Source organism: Pseudophryne corroboree, chromosome 4 (genome assembly GCF_028390025.1).
Source record: "Pseudophryne corroboree isolate aPseCor3 chromosome 4, aPseCor3.hap2, whole genome shotgun sequence".
Classification (NCBI taxonomy): domain Eukaryota; kingdom Metazoa; phylum Chordata; class Amphibia; order Anura; family Myobatrachidae; genus Pseudophryne; species Pseudophryne corroboree.
Genome location: NC_086447.1, coordinates 397,669,403 through 397,691,571, shown reverse-complemented (window position 1 = coordinate 397,691,571; position 22,169 = coordinate 397,669,403). Strand labels below are relative to the sequence as shown.

Sequence of the window (22,169 nt, the reverse complement as noted above, 5' to 3'; positions counted from 1 at the left end):
AGTAACAGCAGCCACAATTACAAGCTTAACGGCAGTGTGCCAAAGGATCACCCTCCACTTACATGAGGGGATAAACTACAATAGTGGGGTTGATCATTCCGTATTATCAGCAGCAGCAATACATGGTTCTAAAGGGGGGTACTCGAGGAGCTATATTCTAAGCAATCTGACTAGATTGCTTAGAATTTGAGCATTATCGCTCCGTGTGTACCCCCTACAGCGATAGCCTGCTGCTAGATTGGCCTGCAGTGCAGGCCAATCTAGCGGGTCGCACATTTCACGCGCTGGGTGAAATGAGCGCCCCCCCCGTCTCCCCCCGCACACTCAGCACACATCGCGCTGTGTTGAGCGATGGGAGAGATATGTGCTGAGCGAATCGCTCAGCACACCTCTCCCGCATCGGGCCGTCTATATGGGCCTTAAGTGATAGCATGCTGAATGCTCAATCACCGACCTACAGGAGGGAATAATGGACTGTCCTATTTAGCATCTGACCAGTGAAGTTGTGGAGTGCAATATTAACCCCATCTAGGATTTGTAATACTGAGAAATACGAATGCTCAGTGCATTTTTTAAATTTTAGTGCAACTATGAATAATAAAACGTGTTTTACCAAACGCAGTCCTCCGTTTACTTGGAAGAGCCAGAAACCTTACTTCAGGTTCTTCATTTTATTTTATTTATAGGATTAATAAGACTATGGGGGATATTCAATTTGCCCCAAGAGACATCAAGAGTAAAAAAAAAAAAAAACCTGATGTTTCTTCGGGTGCTGCGGTTGGGCTATTTGATTAGCTCGGCCAGTAACAAGTGCATTCAATTAAACCTGTGTGTTTTCGGGTGAAAACGGGGCTTTTATCTGGGATTGTGCTTCGCCTGCCGGAGGCAGGTGAAACAAAATCACAGATAAGCCACAGCACGCGCCGGCTTGTCGGGGCTAATTAGATAGCCCCCGGCGTCGATACATTACACCCAACTTGCTGTCGGGGTAATTGAATATCCCAGTACCACTGAATTCACATATTGTAAAAATTATGGAAAAAGGAAATACACACATCTTGTGTTTCAGTATGTCTCAATCACAAAACACAAATGCATAATATGAACTACATTGCCAAGCACAGGAACACTGCTGATACAGTTATATTTTTAGCTCTACGTGGCCTAAACTTCACAGTACAGGTATTCATGGCTGAAAAACAGATCAAGAAAACTGAAGCTATCTGGAAAATGTGTGTAAAAAATATATATTGATTCAGATACTTACACTGATAAATTCAATATCTTTTTCATCACAGTCATCTTCTTTCATCTGCATTTCTATCTCTTCAGAAGACTCGTCAGAATCCATTACCTAGTAATAAAATAATATCAAACAAATCAATGTTATTATTGCGACAATTGCCAATCAGGTGGCTTGGGATAAAAGGTTTAAAGTTTGCAATCAAAATATAGTTGAAGAAAAGACAAACATCACAGGTCTTACATAATAAAACGGTTTCCACAGTGGGTAGTTTTTCCATCCACAAAACTCTAGACTTCCCTGACATAATAATTCAGGAGACTGTTTGCAGCAACTACCACAATAATGATGAGGCAGGAAAAAGAGGATTTTAAATTACCTACCGGTAAATCCTTTTCTCGTAGTCCATAAGGGATACTGGGGAGACCTTAGTACAATGGGGTATAGAATGGGTCCAAAGGAGGCGGTGCACTTTAATTTTCTTCCACAGGGTGTGCTGGCTCCTCCCCTCTATGCCCTCCCTCACAGCTCAGTCCAGGAAAACTGTGCCCGAAGGAGATGGACATACTTGGGAGGAGGATACATGACAAACAATGAGTGGTGAGATTAACAAACCAGCACACAACATAACAAGGAACTAGCAACAGCTAGCGAAAACAGAACAGCAACGGCTGTTTAAACAATTTCACACAAGAACCAGTAACTTGCAGGAAAGTTGAAGCACAGAGGCGAGTGCCCAGTATCCCTTATGGACTACAAGAAAAGGATTTACTGGTAGGTCATTAAAATCCTCTTTTCTCTATCATCCATAAGGGATACTGGGGAGACCTTAGTACGATGGGGACGTCCCAAAGCTCCCAAAATGGGTGGGAAAGTGCTGAGACGCCTGCAAAACCGTATGTCCAAACTAGCCATACTCTGCAGCCAGGGTATCAAACCTGTAAAACTTAACAAACGTGTTTGTCCCTGACTAGATAGCGGCCCGACATAGTTACAGGGCCGACATACCACGGGCAGCCGACCAGGAAGAACCCACAGATCTGTTGGAGTGGGTCTTGATAGACCGAGAAATAGGCAAGGCCGCCGAAGTGTAGGCCTGTTTAACAGTAAGCCTAATCCAACAGGCAATGGACTGCTTTGAAGCAGGATGACCCTTTTTGAGAGCATCATACAGCACAAAGAGGGAATCCCATTTCGGACAGTACCAGTCCTCTTGACGTAAATTCTCAGGGCTCGCACCACATCCAATGACTCAGAAATGGAGGAAGAGGCTGAAGCCGCTGGAACCAAGATAGGCTGATTCAAGTGGAAAGCAGATACCACCTTAGGGAGGAACTGTTGTCTAATCTGGAGGTACACTCTGTCCTCATGAAAGACCGGGTAGGGACTATTACAGGACAAAGCGCCAAGTTCTGAAACCCGCCTAGTGGAAGCCAAGGCTAAAAGCATAATTGTCTTCTACGTAAGATATTTGTCCTCCACCGACATCAGAGGTTCAAACCAAGAGGACTGTAGAAAGGACAAAACCACGTTTAGATCCCAAGGTGCCGTGGGTGGCACAAAAGGAGGTTGGATGTGTAGGACACCCTGAAGGAATGTCTGGACTTCCGGTAAAGCAGACAATTTCTTCTGAAAGAAAATGGACAAGGCGGAGATCTGAACCTTTATGGAGCCCAACCTTAGGCCCATATCCACAGCAGCCTGTAAAAAGCGCAGAAAGCGCTCCAGGTTGAAATCCGCAGGAGGATATTTTCGGCCATCACTCCTGGAGTCGTATCGTTTCCACATATGTTGGTAATGCTTCGAAGTGACCGGTTTTCTGGCTTGGATCATGATGGTAACAACTTTTCCCGGAATGCCCTTCTCAACTAGAAAGTTCCGCTCAACCGCCATGCCGTGAAACGAAGCCGCCGTAAGTCCGGGTATACGAACAGTCCTTGTTGAAGATCTTCCCTTAGTCGTAGGGGCCAGGGGTCTTCTATGGCGAATTCCAGAAGATCCGCGTACCAAGCCCTCCAAGGTCTGTCTGGGGCGATGAGGATCGCCTGAGCTCCCGCTCTTTGGATTCACTTTAGTACCTTGGGGAGCAACGGAATCGGTCCAGTTTTGGTACCACAAAAAGGCTGGAGTAGTATTCCTCGGCTTGTTGTCGAGGTGGCACAGGAACAATGACCTGGGTCTGGGCTAACTTTTGAATGGCCTCCTGTAGCATGAGGCGCATGGTTTCTGACGCTGGTAAACCCGACTTGAAAAACCTGAGAAGTGGAAGACTTTCGAATTCCAGCTTGTAGCCTTGGGTGATCAGGTCTTTTACCCAGGCGTCCTGTCAGGAGTCGTTACAGATGGAGCTGAGGAATCTCAGACGAGCTCTCACCAAGAGGTCTCCCTGGAGTGGAGGAACATTGTCATGCTGAGGGTTTGGAGGAGACAGAGCTGACGCCCTGTTCCTGAGAAGCGGAGTTGGCAGGTTTACGAGACTTGCCTCTTGAACCTAGTGCCGCATTTAGCACGGTGTCCGAAAGGACTGCAGAGATGGCCCAGTGTAGGAACGTCTAGCCAGTGAAGCAGCCGAGGGGAGGTACGTGGACTTACCAGCAGTAGCCTTCAAAATCCAGGTATCCAAATCTCACCCGAACAGCCAATCTCCTGTTAAGGATAAGGCTTCCACACTCTTTTTAGACCCCGCGTCTGCCACCCACTGACGTGACCACAACGCTCTGCATGCGGAAACCGCCATGGTAGCAGCACGGGCATTTATTACCCTAATACCTTTGATGGTATCACAGAGGAAGCAGGCAGACTCCTGTATGTGCTGTACTAGCGTTACCATATCCGCCAGGGATTTGTCTCTTGGATGCTACCAGCCCAAGTATGAATGACATGTGTCACCCAACAACCTGCAATAACAGGCCTCTGGGAGGCTCCCGCTGCAACATAAATAGATTTTAAAGTAGTTTCTGTTTTCCTGTCTGTGGGTTCCATTAAGGTCATAGCCCCAGGAACCCGCAGTACTGTCTTTTTTGACAGACGCGATACTGATGCATCGACAGCAGGGGGAGTTTCCCAAACCTTGCGTCCCTCTTGTGCAAAAGGGAAGGTGGCCATCCATTTCTTTGGTACCTGGAATTTTTTATCAGGGGTTGCCCATGGCTCTCTAAAAAGATCATCCAGTTCTTTAAAGTCAGGAAATGTGACCTGTAGCTTTTTCTGTGATGAGAAAAAGGATTGCTGCACATCTGTCTAATTCCCAGGAATATTTAAGACATCCCTTATGGTAGCGTCTAGTTTCCCTTCGTAGAGAGGACCTTTCCCATAACCCCCTGGGTCCATGTCACAAACTATTTGGAATAGTAACCTGTGGCGAGCGAAGCGTGGCGAGCCCGCGAGGGTCCAAGGTGCATAAAAAAAAAAAAACCTCTCACACAAAGGGAGAACGGAGAAAACATTTAGGTGCTGTAAGGGCGGAAGTTCTATCCTGCCCTCTCGTTAGGTCACTTCCAGGTCCTGATCACGAAGGTAACATAGAGACACAACCCATCCCTTATAGCAATGATAAGTAAGTCTACTCCTTGTGCAGCGGAGGAATCATCTAATTCAGCATTAGATTCCAGTTGTTTCCCCTCCTCTACCTCTGGTATCTCTTCCTCAGATTCTGATAGGGTATCAGGTGACCTACTTTTTTGGGGTAATGGAATTGACAGAGGGGAAACACGTCTACGGTCTACATTATCTTTTGCCAGAGAAGCCATAGACTGTTGTAACTGCTGCCTTTCTTGTTTAGCAGTAGTTAGTTCATTAGACATGTCAGCCATTGTAGATTTTATAGAGCTGAGCCAAGGAGGCTCCTGCAAATCAACCCCTGAAGCCCCACTACCTTGTGAGGGCTGACTGCATTGCTCACACATGAGAGAATCTGAAGGGGAGGGGGAAAACCTGGTGTGACAAACAGTGCACACAGCTTTTTTCACCATGCTGACAGAGGACATTTATATTTACACACAATATAGAAAACAACAGGTACAAACAAGTCTGTCCTAGTCTGTGTTTGGAGAGACTGAAGGTCCATACACACTTAACGATAAAATGAGCGACGTCGCACATTTTCCCCCTCCTTGAGCGACGTCGCTCATTTTATCATCAAGTGTGTATGCCGCCAGCGACGACCGATGCGCGGCCCCGCGGGTCGGCAACGATCGTCGCTGTCGGTAGGGCATGCATGAAGGATGTGGACTGTCGTCCACGACCTTCATGCAGGGCTGGCGGGGGCGTGACGTCACTGAGCGATATGAGCGGTCATATCGCTCAGTGCGTACAGGCGGCCGCCGACTGGCCGGCCCGGGAGGGGGAAACGTTAGACGATGTCGCTCACAGAGCGACATCGTCTAATGTGTATGGGCCTTCAGAGAGGAGGGACCAGCACCAACCTGAGAACTAACAATTATATAGTTTGAAGTGAGGCAATTTGGTATATAGTGCGTGAGGAGCCTAATATATAGGTCCCACAGTAGGCTCTCCCCCTTAACTACACCCCTGTACCAGAGTCTGGCCGTGGAGGATCCCTCCGAGGAGCTGGCAGTCCTGCAGCAACGCTGTGTGTGCGGGAAATGGTGCCAAGCAGCCACTGGTCACGCTCTGAGGAAGCTCCGCCCCTTGCAATGGCACCGGAGCTATACTGATATTTATACTGGCAAATGTCCCCAAAGTGTGTAAAATAAGGTACAATCACCTATATTCACTATCGTTGTCAGTCTACGTGGGGGGGGGGGGTTATTGGATCACCCCCAGGGGAGTCTGTATGCCCACCCCGCGTTTGTGCCACACATAGAAACCGGGTCCACCCCTAGCAGGGTCACCGGTTGTCACTCACCACTCTGCCGACCTTCAGACTCTGTACTGGGGGTGTGCGGCGTGCTGCGGGGGGGTGGGAGAGTGCAGTGCCTGTGGTACACTGACCCTCAGGACCGTTGTCCTGTCAGCGGGATCCGACTCAGCACCTCTAAACGAGGCCAGTGTCATATTTCATGGTGTATGAAAGAAGTGTGTGTTTTCAGTTATTGCCTCATGTAGCGGGGAAAAAAGGCTTTGGCTGAGGAACAACACAGGAATTGAAGACTAGCTATCTGCTGGGGTGTGGTATAAAAGAACTACAGATTTTAGATAGACAAATCAATAGGTCAACCCCATATGGTTTACATGCAATAGTTCGACAGCAGAAAAGGTAAACACATTCTTTGAGTGTAATAGGTTTGATCACCTGTGACCAAAATTGGTGTAAAAGTGTCTGCTTGCCACACTTCAGGCAAGGTGCCTCGCTCCACTACCACTGCACAAGTTACTATTCCCAATAGTAGTCCACGTGGATGGTAAATAAAGATAAAAAAAATGAAGACTAAAAAAAATTGACCTTTTGTACCCATAGACCTTTTGACTGTCTAACTAGATAGTGTCTATCCATTGACTGGAAACCATCTGCTGTATAAAACACAGTCCCTTTCCACTCTGAAGAAGTAAAGGGGGCGATTCAGAGATGGACGCAGCTGCGGTGTCCATATGGTCTGCGCACGCACACCGGCTGCAGTGCGCAACCCTTCTCTTTACGGCCGAATTCTGGAAGGACGCGTCCGCAAGATGATTGACAACAGCGGGGCATGGCGGCTGATATGGGGGCGTGTGGCATTTTTGGGGCAGCTGAGTGATGTCACACGCAACCACTACGCTAAAAAAAAAAAATGGTAGCAAACTGCCTGCCAATGCAGTCAGGCCGCGCAGGCAGGGGCCGACCTTAAATCAATGCCTCCGCAATTACATTGCGGACTCACCGTGAGGCAACACCACATACATGCTGCACAGCCTTGCCCTGTGCTTGCCATGACAGGTGCCGGACCCTAAGCAGCTGCCTATGTTGCCGAGCGGTAAATCAGCTACTGTACACCACCATAACTAAAGGCAAGTTAGATATGGGGTCTATTTACTAAACCCTGAATGGAGATAAATTTCCAATTCTAAAGCGCAACGGAATTTGCTGCGCTATAAAAGAAACTGTTAATAAATAATAAAGTACCAACCAACCAGCTCCTGTCGATTTTTCAAAGTCAGCCTGTAACATGACAGTCAGGAGCTAGTTGGCTGGTACTTTATCTCCATCCAAGGCTTAGTAAATAGACCCTAGCAGGGTCTATTTACTAAGCCTTGGATGGAGATAAAGTACCAGCCAACTAGCTCCTGACTGTCATGTTACAGGCTGTCATGTTACAGGCTAGCTTTGAAAAATCGACAGGAGCTGGTTGGTTGGTACTTTATTATTTATTAACAGTTTCTTATATAGCGCAGCAAATTCCATTGCGCTTTAGAATTGGAAATTTATCTCCATTCAGGGTTTAGTAAATAGAGATAGCACCTGCTAAGTTAGAGACCCCTGATTTCCTTTTTAAAAGTATTTTATGAAGCTAAAAAGATGTGCAAATGACAGATTTCTCTTCTCATAGTACTCCTCTCTCTATACACATATACATACTGACATACATGTGTGCAAACTTTAAAACTGACACAATAAGTCCGGGGGTCCTGGGCGGTAGATACAGAGAGAGGGGACACAATGTGGAGGTTGATCACACAGCTACCCCATGTGCGGCACTGGCCCCATCACACCCGCCCAATGTGTCTCATCACCGCCGCTGCTACATAAATCCGTTACCTGCAGCGGCCGCTCCCCGCGGGATGTTGGTGAGGGGTAGCAGAGGAGTCTCCCGCCGCTGCCGCCTATAGATGTCACTGCGAGAGCGACCGTCCCCGGTACATGGATTCTGGGAAATGTAGTCCGCTTTCCCTGAGAGCAGAACGCTAGGGGGCGGGGATATGACGCTCTAGTCTAATCTGTGTCTGTGTGCCGGTGACCGAGGCTGTGTGGATGGAAGCTGCTGCGGTCACGGGGCATGCTGTCCTGTCAGAGACGAGGCTGAAGTACTGAAGTTAGCTTCGAGGGCCTAATTCAGATCTGATCTCAGCAGCAAATTTGTTAGAAAATGGGCAAAAACCATGTGCACTGCAGGGAGGGGACAGATATAACATGCACAGAGAGAGTTAGATTTGGGTGGGCTGTGTTTAAACTGAAATCTAAATTGCAGTGTAAAAATAAAGCAGCCAGTATTTACCCTGCATAGAAACCATATAACCCACCCAAATCTAACTCTCTCTGCACATGTTATATTTGCTTTCCCTGCAGTGCACATGGGGGGTCATTCCGAGTTGTTCGCTCGGTAAAAATCTTCGCATCGCAGCGATTTCCCGCTTAATGCGCATGCGCAATGTCCGCACTGCGACTGCGCCAAGTAAATTTGCTATGCACTTAGGAATTTTACTCACGGCATTTTCATCGTTCTGGCGATCGTAATGTGATTGACAGGAAATGGGTGTTACTGGGCGGAAACAGGCCGTTTTATGGGCGTGTGGGAAAAAACGCTACCGTTTCCGGAAAAAACGCAGGAGTGGCCAGAGAAACGGGGGAGTGTCTGGGCGAACGCTGAGTGTGTTTGTGACGTCAAACCAGGAACGACAAGCAGTGAAATGATCACAGATGCCGAGTAAGTCTGGAGCTACTCAGAAACTGCTACGAGGTGTGTAATCGCAATATTGCGAATACAGCGTTCGCAATTTTAAGATGCTAAGATTCACTCCCAGTAGGCGGCGGCTTAGCATGAGCAAATCTGCTAAAATCCACTTGCGAGCGAACAACTCGGAATGACCCCCATGGTTTTGCCCATTTGCAAACAAATTTGCTGCTGTGATCAGATCTGAATTAGGCCCAGAGTACTGCTGCTTTTGCGCACACAGCTCTACTACGGCGGGGCAACGTGCCTGTGAGGAGGAGAGCCAGGAGACCAGGACTAGCTATGATATGAGTAGCAGCTAGCGCTCCAAGCGGTGCTTTATGCTGCTAGAAGTAGTTAACATGCAATAAAGGGGTAGATGTGTTATTCGTGGGTATGGGAAGAACTGGTATCAGCACACGTTATCATACCCTCCAACTGTGCCCTTTTGGCCAGTACAGTCTGTCATTAATATACTCTCTGCCCTCTCACTTGCACACTCTCTCTCCTTTGGCCCCCTCTCTCCAGGTCTGTTCTCCTGCACCTCTCTTCCTTATCCTTTGCCCCCTCTCTCCGTCTCCCCCTTTACCTCAGTCTGCCTCTCTCTCCGTCTCCCCTCTCTCTCTCAGTCTCCCTCTCCATCTCTGCCCCCCCCCCCCCCCCCCGCTCTCTCTCCCTCCCTACACCTCTTTTCTCTGCTCTTCACCCCTCTCTCTCTCCCCCTCACTTTCCTATTCCCTAACATAATTCCTCTTCTGGCCTTTTAGTAAATTCTTCCACTAGAATTCTCTTTCCTCAGCTCTCATGTTAAAACGGGTGTAGTATGGTATGCCGGCGGGCGGGCTCCTGGCGACCAGCATACCAGCGTTGGGAGCCCGACCGCCGGCATACCGACAGCGTGGCGAGCGCAATGAGCTCCTTGCGGGCTCGCTGCGCTCACCACGCTATTTTATTCTCCCTCCAGGGGGATCTTGGACCCCTACGAGGGAGAAAAAGTGTCGGTATGTCGGCTGTCGGGATTCCGGCGCCGGTATACTGTGCGCCGGGATCCCGACAGTCAGCATACTGAAGACCACCCGTTAAAACAGCTAGGGTTTTTTTCTGCCTGTCTCCCCCACTGATACTTTCCCTTCATGCTCCAGTGAACCCTGTCAACCTAATTTACCCCCTTTACTCCCTCTGATACCCCTTTCAGACATGCATCAAAATTCTGAGTTTATGCACGTGAAGGCGCATCAACCCAGGATTTTGGTATCTCTGAATGCAAACAACCCAGAACTAAAATCCGTCTGAATGCAAACAACCCGGGACTAAAATCCCGGGTCCCCGACCCTTCTCCCAACCTGGGTCATGGAGCTCAGACCTGGGAATTTGCCTGTGGGCTAGACCCGGCAATTTCCTGGGTTTGATGTCTGAAAGGGTTATTAGAGACCTCTCATACTCTTGCCTCTCCTCTTCACCTTCTCCCTGTCACCCTCTCCATCCTCCAATGCCTCTCCCTGGCACCCACTGCTTCTCACCCTCTCCCCGTCACCCTTTTCCTATCACCCATTGTTTCTCTTTTTTACCAAATCTCCGTCTCCCTGTCATCCTCTGCCTTATGTCCGTCACACTGCACCTCGCCCTGACACCCACTGTCGTGACATATTTTGGACTTGGGGTGGTGTGGAGGAGGGGGGTCCAAAGCAGAGCCGGCCTTAGGCATAGGCAAACTAGGCAATTGCCTAGGGCATTTGGAATGCCTATGGGCACAAGCAGCTTCTGCTGATTAAAATGATATGCAGCATGCCTATATTCTGTGTGTGACTGCAGCTGTATCTGCATACAAACTGTTACAGTACGTTACAGTGCATTCCTGGAAATCACTGTAATGTAGCATTTCATATGTGTTATATGAATAAGGAGCAAATCAGCGTGATGTAATGTGAATAAGGGGCACTACTGTTAGGAGTAATGTATATAAGATAAAGTGATACTACTGTGTGATGTAATGTTAATAAGGGACACTATCGGATGATATAATGTGAATAAAGTTGCACGACTGTGTGGAGTAATTTGAATTTGGGGTACTATTGTGTGGCCATGCCACTTCCTGGCAAGAACACGGCATTTTTTGGTCTGAGCACCTGAATGTGCGCACTGTTCCTATTTAAAATATTGGGTGCAGGAACACCAAAATGAGGACTGCTATGAGGGAGGGGTGATGGTGCTGGGAGAGGGGTGCTGGGTCTGAAAGCAGAACTAGAGGCGGTGCTAGGGGGCACCAAACAAAATCTTGCCTAGAGCATCATATTGGTTAGGGTCGGCTCTGGGCCAAAGCATAGTTTTGCACCTCGGCCCACCACTCACAAGTTCCGCCACTGGGAGTAGTTATTGTTGTGAACAGTGAAAGTGCCATCCCACCGGCCTTGATCCTCCCACTGACGTCAGAGGTTCTTTAGACCACTTGGTTCTAGCATCTACCATATCCATACTGGCAATGCTCACACAGAGGATGGAGACAAGACATCTGGCAGTTCCCCAGCATTGCTGGAGTCTGTTCCCACAGCGCTGCTAGGAACCTGGTACAAATCGGTATAGACTGATGACTGGGTTATAGCAGCTAACTGAATACTCCCTACATGTAATCAGAAATCTGCACATATACATAAAAATATACAAATGAAAATACTCCCCTGGCGGGTAAAATTATACCTAATGGTCATTTTCGTTTTTAACGAGAGAATTATAATTAAGCATTAAAATATTCATACAGGCAATCAAAATCCTCTTATTTTTCTTTTGTAGCCTTTTAAAGTATACTTTAAGGATCAATTTAAACAAAAAAGGGACATGATAACTCATCTGCCTTAGGTTGATAATGCTAACTGAACCAGATTTTTTTCTGCACCTACAAAATTATTAAGTATGAAGTAAAGGAATGTATAGTGAACTCTCAGGCAACATTGATAAAACATTTTCTCTTACGTCCTAGAGGATGCTAGGGACTCCGTAAGGACCATGGGGTATAGATGGGCTCCGCAGGAGATAGGGCACCTAAAAAGAACTTTGACTACGGGTGTGCACTGGCTCCTCCCTCTATGCCCCTCCTCCAGACCTCTGTTAGATCTTGTGCCCAGAGGAGAATGGGTGCACTGCAGAGAGCTCTCCAGAGTTTTCTGTGGAAAAAGAATTTTGTTAGGTTTTTTATTTTCAGGAAGTCCTGTTGGAAACAGGCTCCCTGCATCGTGGGACCGAGGAGAGAGAAGCAGAGCTGGCTTGTCAAGTTGGGCACTGCTTCTAAGGCTACTGGACACCATTAGCTCCAGAGGGAGTCGGAAACACAGGTCTCACCTGGGGTTCGTCCCGGAGCCGCGCCGCCGTCCTCCTCACAGATGCCGAAGATAGAAGCCGGGTGAGTATGAGAAGGCAGAAGACATCATAGGCGGCAGAAGACTTCAGATCTTCATGAGGTAAGGCGCTGCGCGCCATTGCTCCCAGTCACACACACACAGAGCAGCACTGAAGGGTGCAGGGAGCAGGGGGGGGCGCCCTGGGCAGCAATAAACCTCACATTTGGGCACTGACCAGGTAGATTAGGCTGCTGGGCAGTAATTCTACGATCCCCCGCCATTTTCTATTAAAAAATCACCGGGACCGAAGCCCGCCATCGGGTGGGCGGAGCTTGATCCCCAGCACTAACCAGCGCCATTTTCTCCACAGAAGCTGCATGAGGAAAACGCTGGCTCCCTGGTCTCTCCCCTGCTGAACTTCACAGGCTGGAAAAAAGAGGAGGGGGGCACATTAGCGACGCAGTGAGTGAGAATTGGCATATTATATATAAAAAAGCGCTATCTGGACATATTTTTCCAGTGTTTTTAAGCGCTGGTGTGTGCTGGCATACTCTTTCTCTGTCTCTCCTTAGGACCTGGTTGGGGTTTTGTCCCCTTATAGGTTAATCCCTGTGTGTGTGGGGTGTCGGTACGTGTGTGTCGACATGTCTGAGGCGGAAGGCTTCTCCAAGGAGGAGGTGGAGCAAATGAGTGGTGTGTCCCCGTCGGTTGTGCCGACTCCAGATTGGATGGACATGTGGCATATGTTGAATGCAAGTGTGGCATCTTTACATAAAAGGCTTGATAAGGCTGATTTAGGGGGGGACATCAGGGGGTCAATCCTCAGATTGGACCGACTCACAGGGCCCGTCGGGGTCTCAAAAGCGTCCCTTAACACAAGACACTACTACCGACACGGATTCTGATTCCAGTGTCGACTATGACGAAGTAAAATTGCACCCTACAGTGACTAAAACCATTCAGTGTATGATTGTGGCAATAAGGGATTTGTTGCATATTGTGGATGAACCCTCGGTCCCCGACACAAGGGTACACATGTTTAAGGAAAAGAAACAGATTATTAACTTTCCCACATCTCATGAATTAAATGAATTCTTTGGAAAAGCTTGGGAGACTCCGGATAAGAGACCGCAGATCCCCAAAAGAATTTATATGACATACCCTTTCCCTAAGCAGGACAGGGAGATTTGGGAATCACCCCCCACTGTGGACAAAGCCCTGACGCGCTTGTCCAAGAAAGTGGCGCTACCGTCTCCTGACACAGCGGCCCTTAAGGACCCTGCAGATCGCAGGCAGGAAACTACCTTAAAGTGTATTTATTCTCATACGGGTGCTGTGCTAAGACGACAATTGCGTCGGCATGGGTGTGTAGCGCAATTGCAGCTTGGACAGATGAGCTGACAGATCAATTTGATAATATGGATAAGGATACTATATTCCTAACTCTAGCCCATATTAAAGATGCAGTCTTATTTATGAGGGATGCTCAAAGGGACATTGGATTGCTAGCTTCTAGGGCCAATGCCATGTCTATCTCGGCGAGAAGATCCTTATGGATTCGCCAATGGACGGGTGATGCGGATTCCAAGAAACATATGGAAGTACTACCCTACAAGGGTGATGTATTGTTTGGGGATGGGCTGACGGACCTGGTTTCCACAGCTACAGCAGGTAAATCAAATTTTTTACCATATATTCCCCAACACCAAAAGAAAGTAACACCCTATCAGATGCAGTCCTTTCGGTCGCATAAGTCCAAAAGAGGTCGGGGATCCTCTTTCCTCGCCAGAGGTAAGGGCAGAGGCAAGAGAGCATCTGCTGCGGCAGGTGCCCAGGAACCAAAGTCCTCCCCGGCTGCTCCAAAACCCACAGCATGACGCTGGGGCTCCCCTGAGGGAGTCCGCACCGGTGGGGGCACGTCTTCGACTTTTCAGTCAGGCCTGGGTCAGTTCGGACCTGAATCCCTGGGTGTTGGAAATAGTTTCCCAGGGTTACAAATTGGAATTCGAGGATGTGCCCCCGCGCCGATTTTTCAAATCGGCCCTACCAGCTTCCACATCGGAAAGGGATGTAGTGTTAGCTGCAATTCAAACGCTGTGTATACAGCAAGTGATAATCAAGGTTCCCCTGCACCAGCAGGGAAGAGGTTACTATTCAACCCTATTTGTGGTCCCGAAACCGGACGGTTCGGTCAGACCTATTTTGAATCTGAAATCCCTAAACCTGTACATAAGAAGATTCAAATTCAAAATGGAATCTCTCAGAGCGATAATAGCCAACATGGAGGATGGGGAGTTTATGGTGTCTCTGGACATAAAGGATGCGTACCTTCATGTCCCCATATATGCCCCCCATCAGGAATACCTGAGATTCGCTGTACAGGATTGTCATTACCAATTTCAGACGTTGCCGTTTGGACTCTCCACGGCCCCGAGGATTTTCACCAAGATAATGGCGGAAATGATGGTGGTCCTGCGCAAGCATGGAGTCACAATTATCCCATACTTGGACGATCTCCTGATAAAAGCGAGATCAAGGGAGAAATTGCTGAGCAGTGTGGCGCTCTCGCTGAGAGTGCTCCAGCAACACGGTTGGATTCTAAATCTACCGAAGTCACAGTTGATTCCGACAACTCGACTACCGTTCCTAGGTATGATACTGGATACGGAAAAAAAATGAAGGTCTTCCTCCCAATAGAGAAAGCCCAAGACATACAGAACATGGTCAGAGACCTGCTAAAACCGTAAAGGGTGTCAGTTCACCAATGCACTCAAGTTATGGGGAAAATGGTGGCGGCCTACGAGGCCATTCCCTTCGGAAGGTTCCATGCAAGGACTTTTCAATGGGGCCTTTCTGGACAAGTGGTCCGGGTCCCATCTGCACTTACATCGGAAAATAACTCTGTCCCCAGGGACCAGAGTGTCCCTCCTGTGGTGGTTGCAAAGTGCTCACCTCCTGGAGGGTCGCAGGTTCGGAATTCAGGATTGGATCCTGGTGTTAGGGTCTCCTGCTCTGTGCTGCCACGTCGTCATGGCAACCGGGAGACAAGTGCTAGCGGAGTAACCTGAGCGTAGCTGATACTCCGGTTCGGGTCTTTTGCTGTGCAGTGGTTACAGGCTCTGTGCACGGCAGGGGATCCGGTGCTGGTTTTTGTGCTCACAGTCTGTGAGGTCTGAGTGGGGCGTGGACAGCACCTGCTATATAAACCTCTTCTCAGGTTAGGCAGATGCTGCTGAATCTTTGTTGGTTAGTCAGTTCCTGAAAGCTAGCTAGTACTGTGTAAACTTTGTATTTGTTTGTTGCTTACTGCAAATAGGCCTTGGGATTTGGTATTACACTCTGCCAATCCAGACCTAGCAGTAAGACTGGAGTCAGTCGTTTAACCTGCTGGGGTTCTTTTGCTACTCTGTGAACCTAGCAAGTTTGCGGCTGTATTCTCAGACTTGCCTGCCAAATCCTTTCTCACTGTGCAAGGTGTTCAGGTTTCAGTTTAGTGGCAGTAAGCTGAACCAGTGCACTGCAAGTGAGGATTAGGATTGTGGAGACTCTCCTTGTGTCTATTATTCCATCTCTGACCAAGGAGTTTACTGCCACACCCGTTGGTAACCCTTTAGGGTTTTGCTGTTGCCCTTAGCAACAGCATTTCGGGTTCTCTACGTATTAAATCACAACATCTCGCTTCTTTCCATCTGAGCATTCCTAATACTAGGGAGACACCCAGTTTCTTAGCCTTTGGGCTTCTCTGTTCACTTTGTGTTTATTTTGTTACCCTATCACCTTCTGTGTATGTAATGTCATATTCCCCAGTCTGTCTGTGAGTTCATTTGTTTTGCATCCCTCTCCGTTCAGACACCAGTACATTCCTGCTGGCACTGGTGTGCATAACATATTCAGCAGCCTTATACTCCTGTTGAAATTTTGTGGGAATATGGAGCATACCCCTCAAAATACTTTGCAACAGGTGGTCGATCAGGTGCAGGTCCTGACTCGACAATTTAATGATTTGTCCATTAAAATGCACACCTCGCAGGCCGCTGGCGGAGCTCCCGCAGCAGCAGTACCTTCAGGGGTTAAGGAGCCGAAAGTAAATCTCCCGGATCGTTTTTCTGGAGATCGCTCGCAGTTCTTTTGTTTCAAGGAGAGCTGCAAGCTATATTTCCAGCTTAGGCCTCAGTCTTCTGGGTCGGAGATTCAGCGGGTGGGCATAGTGATTTCCTTGCTACAAGGAGACCCACAGGTCTGGGCATATGGGTTGCAGCCTGACTGTCCATCGCTTAAAAGTGTTGATGCTTTTTTTACGGCACTGGGCATGTTGTATGATGACCCTGACAAGACGGCCTCAGCCGAGGCTCAGATTTCGATCCTTAAGCAAGGGCGAAGGCCAGTTGAGGTTTATTGTACGGAGTTTCGGAGGTTGGCCCATGATACCCAGTGGAATGACCCAGCCCTGAGACACCAGTACCGAAGAGGTCTTTCTAACCAGTTAAAAGACCAACTGGTACAATATCCCTTGCCTGATAGCTTGGATCAGCTCATGCAGTTATCCATTCGGGTGGATAGACAGCTGAGAGAGCGCAGGCTTGAAAGGGAGACCGAGGTTTCCTTCTTTCCCAAGGGAACCTCAGACTCTGAGGAATTTTCCGAGGAGCCTATGCAGATTGGGGCTACCCGCCTCTCCTCGCGTGAGAAGACGCGGAGGAGACAGCAGGGGTTATGTTTGTACTGTGGGAATAAAGGTCATGTGGTAGTATCATGCCCAGAAAAGCCGGAAAACTTCAGGGCCTGAGGGTGATGGGAAATATCCTGTCAGGCCAGAAGTCAGAATTTCCCAAGAAGACTTTTATCATTCCGGTGACCTTGAAGATCCTCGGTCAAACTGTCAAGACTGAGGCCTTTGTGGACAGTGGGGCCGACGGGGTTTTTATGGACCGCCAATTCGCCCTGAAACACTCTGTTCCCTTAGTACCCTTGGCATCGGAAATTGAGATTTGTGGGTTAAACGGGGAACCATTATCCCAAGGTAAAATTACCTCTTGCACTAGCCAGATTTCTTTGTTTATTGGAGCCACACACTGAAACATTGTCCTTTTATGTGACTGTCTGTACTTTTGCCCCATTGGTGTTGGGGTTACCCTGGTTAAGGGCCCACAATCCTCAATTTGACTGGGTCTCTGGGGAGATTCTTAGTTGGGGTACTGATTGTTTCAGGAGTTGCTTGAGCCTTCCAGTCAGGCTTTCGCAGCTAAATTTGCCAGGATTGCCAGGATGTTATGCAGATTTTGCGGACGTGTTCTCCAAAAGAGTTGCAGAGGTACTACCTCCCCATAGCCCCTATGACTGTGCCATTAATTTGTTGCCGAATGCTAAGCTTCCCAAGAGCAGGTTGTACTCCCTGTCACGTCCTGAGACTCAGGCTATGGCAGAGTACATTCAGGAGAACTTGGCTAAGGGATTTATCAGACCTTCACAGTCTCCAGTTGGGTCGGGGTTCTTCTTTGTGGGTAAAAAGGACGGTTCGTTGCGACCCTGCATCGACTTCAGGGAATTGAACCGTATCACGATTAAAAACTCATACCCACTGCCTCTCATTTCGGTCTTGTTTGACCAGCTTCGTACTGCCACCATTTTTTCTAAGATTGACCTACGCGGTGCGTACAATCTAATCCGAATAAGAGAGGGGGATGAATGGAAGACTGCCTTTAATACCCACTCAGGGCATTATGAATATTTGGTGATGCCTTTTGGGCTCTGTAATGCCCCGGCAGTCTTCCAGGACATCATGAACGATGTGCTCAGGGAATATTTGGATAGATTCTTAGTTGTATACTTAGATGACATCCTAATCTTCTCCCATTCCCTTGAGGAACATCGGAAGCATGTACGCTTAGTCCTCCAGAAACTCAGAGACCACCGGCTTGGGGCGAAGCTGGAGAAGTGCGAATTTGACGTTCAGCAAATCGCATTTCTAGGATATATTATCTCCCCAGAAGGTTTCCAAATGGAGGGTTCCAAGGTACAGGCAGTCCTGGATTGGGTGCAGCCCACTAGTTTGAAGGCGCTTCAGCGTTTTCTGGGCTTTGCGAATTTTTATAGACGATTTATCGCTGGATTTTCGTCTATAGTGGCGCCCTTGGTGGCACTCACTAAGAAAGGGGCGGATGTTGCTCACTGGTCTTGTGAGGCCAAAGCGGCTTTTGCCCGTCTCAAAAGGGCATTTGTCTCGGCCAAGGTGCTGCGACACCCAGATCCAGAGCGTCCTTTTGTGGTGGAGGTGGATGCCTCTGAGATGGGTATTGGGGCAGTGCTCTCTCAGATGGGGGTGTCTGATAATCGCCTTCATCCCTGTGCTTACTTTTCCCGTAAATTTTCGCCTGCCGAGATGAATTATGACGTGGGTAACCGGGAATTGTTGGCTATTAAGGATGCACTCGAGGAGTGGAGACACTGGCTTGAGGGGGCTAAGTTTGTGGTCTTAATTCTCACCGACCATAAGAATTTGGCATATTTAGAGTCAGCGAAGCGCCTCAATGCCAGGCAGGCACGATGGGCTTTGTTTTTTGCTCGCTTTAATTTTTTGATAACATATCGCCCTGGGTCAAAAAACATCAAGGCTGATGCGCTCTCGCGGAGTTTTGCTCCAATCCAGGAGACCACCGAGGAGCCATTGCCCATTGTGTCCCCATCATGTATTAAAGTGGGCATTACCCAGGACCTCTTGTCATTAGTCCTTAGAGCACAGGAGCAGGCTCCTCCAGACCTTCCGGTAGGTCTTTTGTTTGTGCCTCCTAGGTTAAGACAGCGAGTGTTCCTGGAATTCCATGCCAAGAAGTCGGCAGGTCACCCGGGTATTGCCAGAACTCGGGAGTTGCTATCTAGGGCGGTGTGGTGGCCCTCAGTGGCTAGGGATGTGGATCAGTGGGTTCGGGCATGTGACATCTGTGCCCGAAATAAGACTCCTAGGGGTAAATTTACTAAGGTCCCGATTTTGACCGAGATGCCGTTTTTCATCAAAGTGTCATCTCGGTAATTTACTAAACTCAAATCACGGCAGTGATGAGGGCATTCGTAATATTTGGAAGTCCTAGGAAAAAAATCACGAATGAATACACCATCGGTCAAAACGCGGCTGTTTAAGTATGAATCTCGGTCATTTACTAAGAAGTGCAAAGCAAAAAAAAACAAAACACTGCCGTGAAAAATTACAACTCGTAAAAAAGTGCTTAAAAAAAACAGACCTGCTTTTTTTATTCGTGATTGGATAGGCATGCACGGATCCATGAGATCCGTGCATGTATATCAGTGGGAAGGGGTGGGAAGTGATTATTTTTTCAAAAAAAATTGCGTGGGGTCCCCCCTCCTAAGCATAACCAGCCTCGGGCTCTTTGAGCCGATCCTGGTTGCAGAAATATGGGAAAAAAATTGACAGGGGTTCCCCCATATTTAAGCAACCAGCATCGGGCTCTGCGCCTGGTCCTGGTTCCAAAAATACGGGGGACAAAAAGAGTAGGGGTCCCCCGTATTTTTAAAACCAGCACCGGGCTCCACTAGCTGGACAGATAATGCCACAGCCGGGGGTCACTTTTATATAGTGCCCTGCGGCCGTGGCATCAAAAATCCAACTAGTCACCCCTGGCCGGGGTACCCTGGGGGAGTGGGGACCCCTTCAATCAAGGGGTCCCCCCCCCAGCCACCCAAGGGCCAGGGGTGAAGCCCGAGGCTGTCCCCCCCCATCCAATGGGCTGCGGATGGGGGGGCTGATAGCCTTTTGTGATAATGAAAAGATATTGTTTTTAGTAGCAGTACTACAAGGCCCAGCAAGCCTCCCCCGCATGCTGGTACTTGGAGAACCACAAGTACCAGCATGCGGCGGAAAAACGGGCCCGCTGGTACCTGTAGTACTACTACTAAAAAAATACCCCAAAAAAGACAAGACACACACACCTTGAAAGTAAAGATTTATTACATACATGCACACAAACATACATACACAGTGGCAAATGCAGGATTTGCATGGGGGGGTTTCCAGAACTGGGTGGAGCCAAGCACGGGGGTGGGGATTGAGGTGACCCAGTATATGATGGGTCCGTAAAACTAGTGTGTGTGTGTGTGTGTGTGTGTGTGTGTATATATATATGCATATATATATATATATATATACTTATCTGCACACATATATATACCGTATATACACCTCTATATATATATATATATATATATATATATATACACACACACACACATATATATATATATATATATGTATATATATATATATATACATACATAGCATATTGAACATGCGTATACGTATATACAGTACACATATATATATATATATATATATATACACACCCATGTTTATATATATATCATATGTGTGTGTTTATATGTATGTATATACATGTGTATATAATGTATGCACATGGATATATATGTACTATAATTAAAATAAAGTAAACTTTTATTAAGCACTTATAAGTACCACCAGGAAGACAGCAGGCATAATAATAGTCATGCAGAAAAAAAAACTTTAAAAAAAAAAAAAAAAATTTTTTTTTTTTTTTTTTAGTGAGGGGGGTTTCTGGGTACTCGGAAACCCCCCCTGCGTGCGCCACTGATACATACTTACCTTATGTTCACATGCAGGTCGGTCCTCTTCTCCAGTAGAATCCAAGGGGTACCTGTTGAATAAATTACACTCACCAGATCCAGGGTCCCAGGCTCCTCGTCGCATCCATGTGTAATCCACGTACTTGAATAAAATAACAAAACGGATACCCGAGCCACGAACTGAAAGGGGCCCCATGTTTTCACATGGGACTCCTTTCCCCGAATGCCAGAAACGCACTCTGACTTCTGTCTAAGTGGGTTTCTTCAGCCAATCAGGGAGCGCCACGTTGTAGCACTCTCCTGATCGGCTGTGTGCTCCTGTACTGAGTGACAGGCGGCACACGGCAGTGTTACAATGTAGCGCCTATGCGCTCCATTGTAACCAATGGTGGGAACTTTCTGCCCTGCGGTTGACCTAAAGTGACGTCACCGCTGAGCAGAAAGTTCCCACCATTGGTTACAATGGAGCGCATAGGCGCTACATTGTAACACTGCCGTGTGCCGCCTGTCACTCAGTACAGGAGCACACAGCCGATCAGGAGAGTGCTACAACGTGGCGCTCCCTGATTGGCTGAAGAAACCCACTTAGACAGAAGTCAGAGTGGGTTTCTGGCATTCGGGGAAAGGAGTCCCATGTGAAAACATGGGGCCCCTTTCAGTTCGTGGCTCGGGTCTGCGGTTTGTTATTTTATTCAAGTACGTGGATTACACATGGATGCGACGAGGAGCCTGGGACCCTGGATCTGGTGAGTGTAATTTATTCAACAGGTACCCCTTGGATTCTGCTGGAGAAGAGGACCGACCTGCGTGTGAACATAAGGTAAGTATGTATGTATGTTTGTGTGCATGTATGTAATAAATCTTTACTTTCAAGGTGTGTGTGTCTTGTCTTTTTTTGGGTATTTTTTTAGTAGTAGTACTACAGGTACCAGCGGGCCCGTTTTTCCGCCGCATGCTGGTACTTGTGGTTCTACAAGTACCAGCATGCGGGGGAGGCTTGCTGGGCCTTGTAGTACTGCTACTAAAAACAATATATTTTCATTATCACAAAAGGCTATCAGCCCCCCCATCCGCAGCCCATTGGATGGGGGGGGACAGCCTCGGGCTTCACCCCTGGCCCTTGGGTGGCTGGGGGGGGACCCCTTGATTGAAGGGGTCCCCACTCCCCCAGGGTACCCCGGCCAGGGGTGACTAGTTGGATTTTTGATGCCACGGCCGCAGGGCACTATATAAAAGTGACCCCCGGCTGTGGCATTATCTGTCCAGCTAGTGGAGCCCGGTGCTGGTTTTAAAAATACGGGGGACCCCTACTCTTTTTGTCCCCCGTATTTTTGGAACCAGGACCAGGCGCAGAGCCCGATGCTGGTTGCTTAAATATGGGGGAACCCCTGTCATTTT

General features: G+C 48.1%; 1 protein-coding gene across 5 annotated transcripts in view; it reads right to left on the bottom strand.

The window, feature by feature from the left end:
* Window positions 1-8,186, bottom strand: part of ZNF451 (zinc finger protein 451) — a 319,768-nt gene extending 311,582 nt beyond the window's left edge. The window contains exons 1-2 of one of the 5 annotated variants that reach the window (XM_063916733.1): window positions 7,938-8,186; window positions 1,268-1,354 (exon numbers count right to left, since the gene is read on the bottom strand). In XM_063916733.1, the coding sequence (XP_063772803.1) occupies window positions 1,268-1,351 (84 nt within the window). In that variant the 5' untranslated portion in view covers window positions 1,352-1,354; window positions 7,938-8,186. The other 4 variants (XM_063916730.1, XM_063916734.1, XM_063916732.1 and 1 more) reach the window with 4 other exon arrangements.
* Between the last annotated feature and the right edge of the window lie 13,983 nt (window positions 8,187-22,169).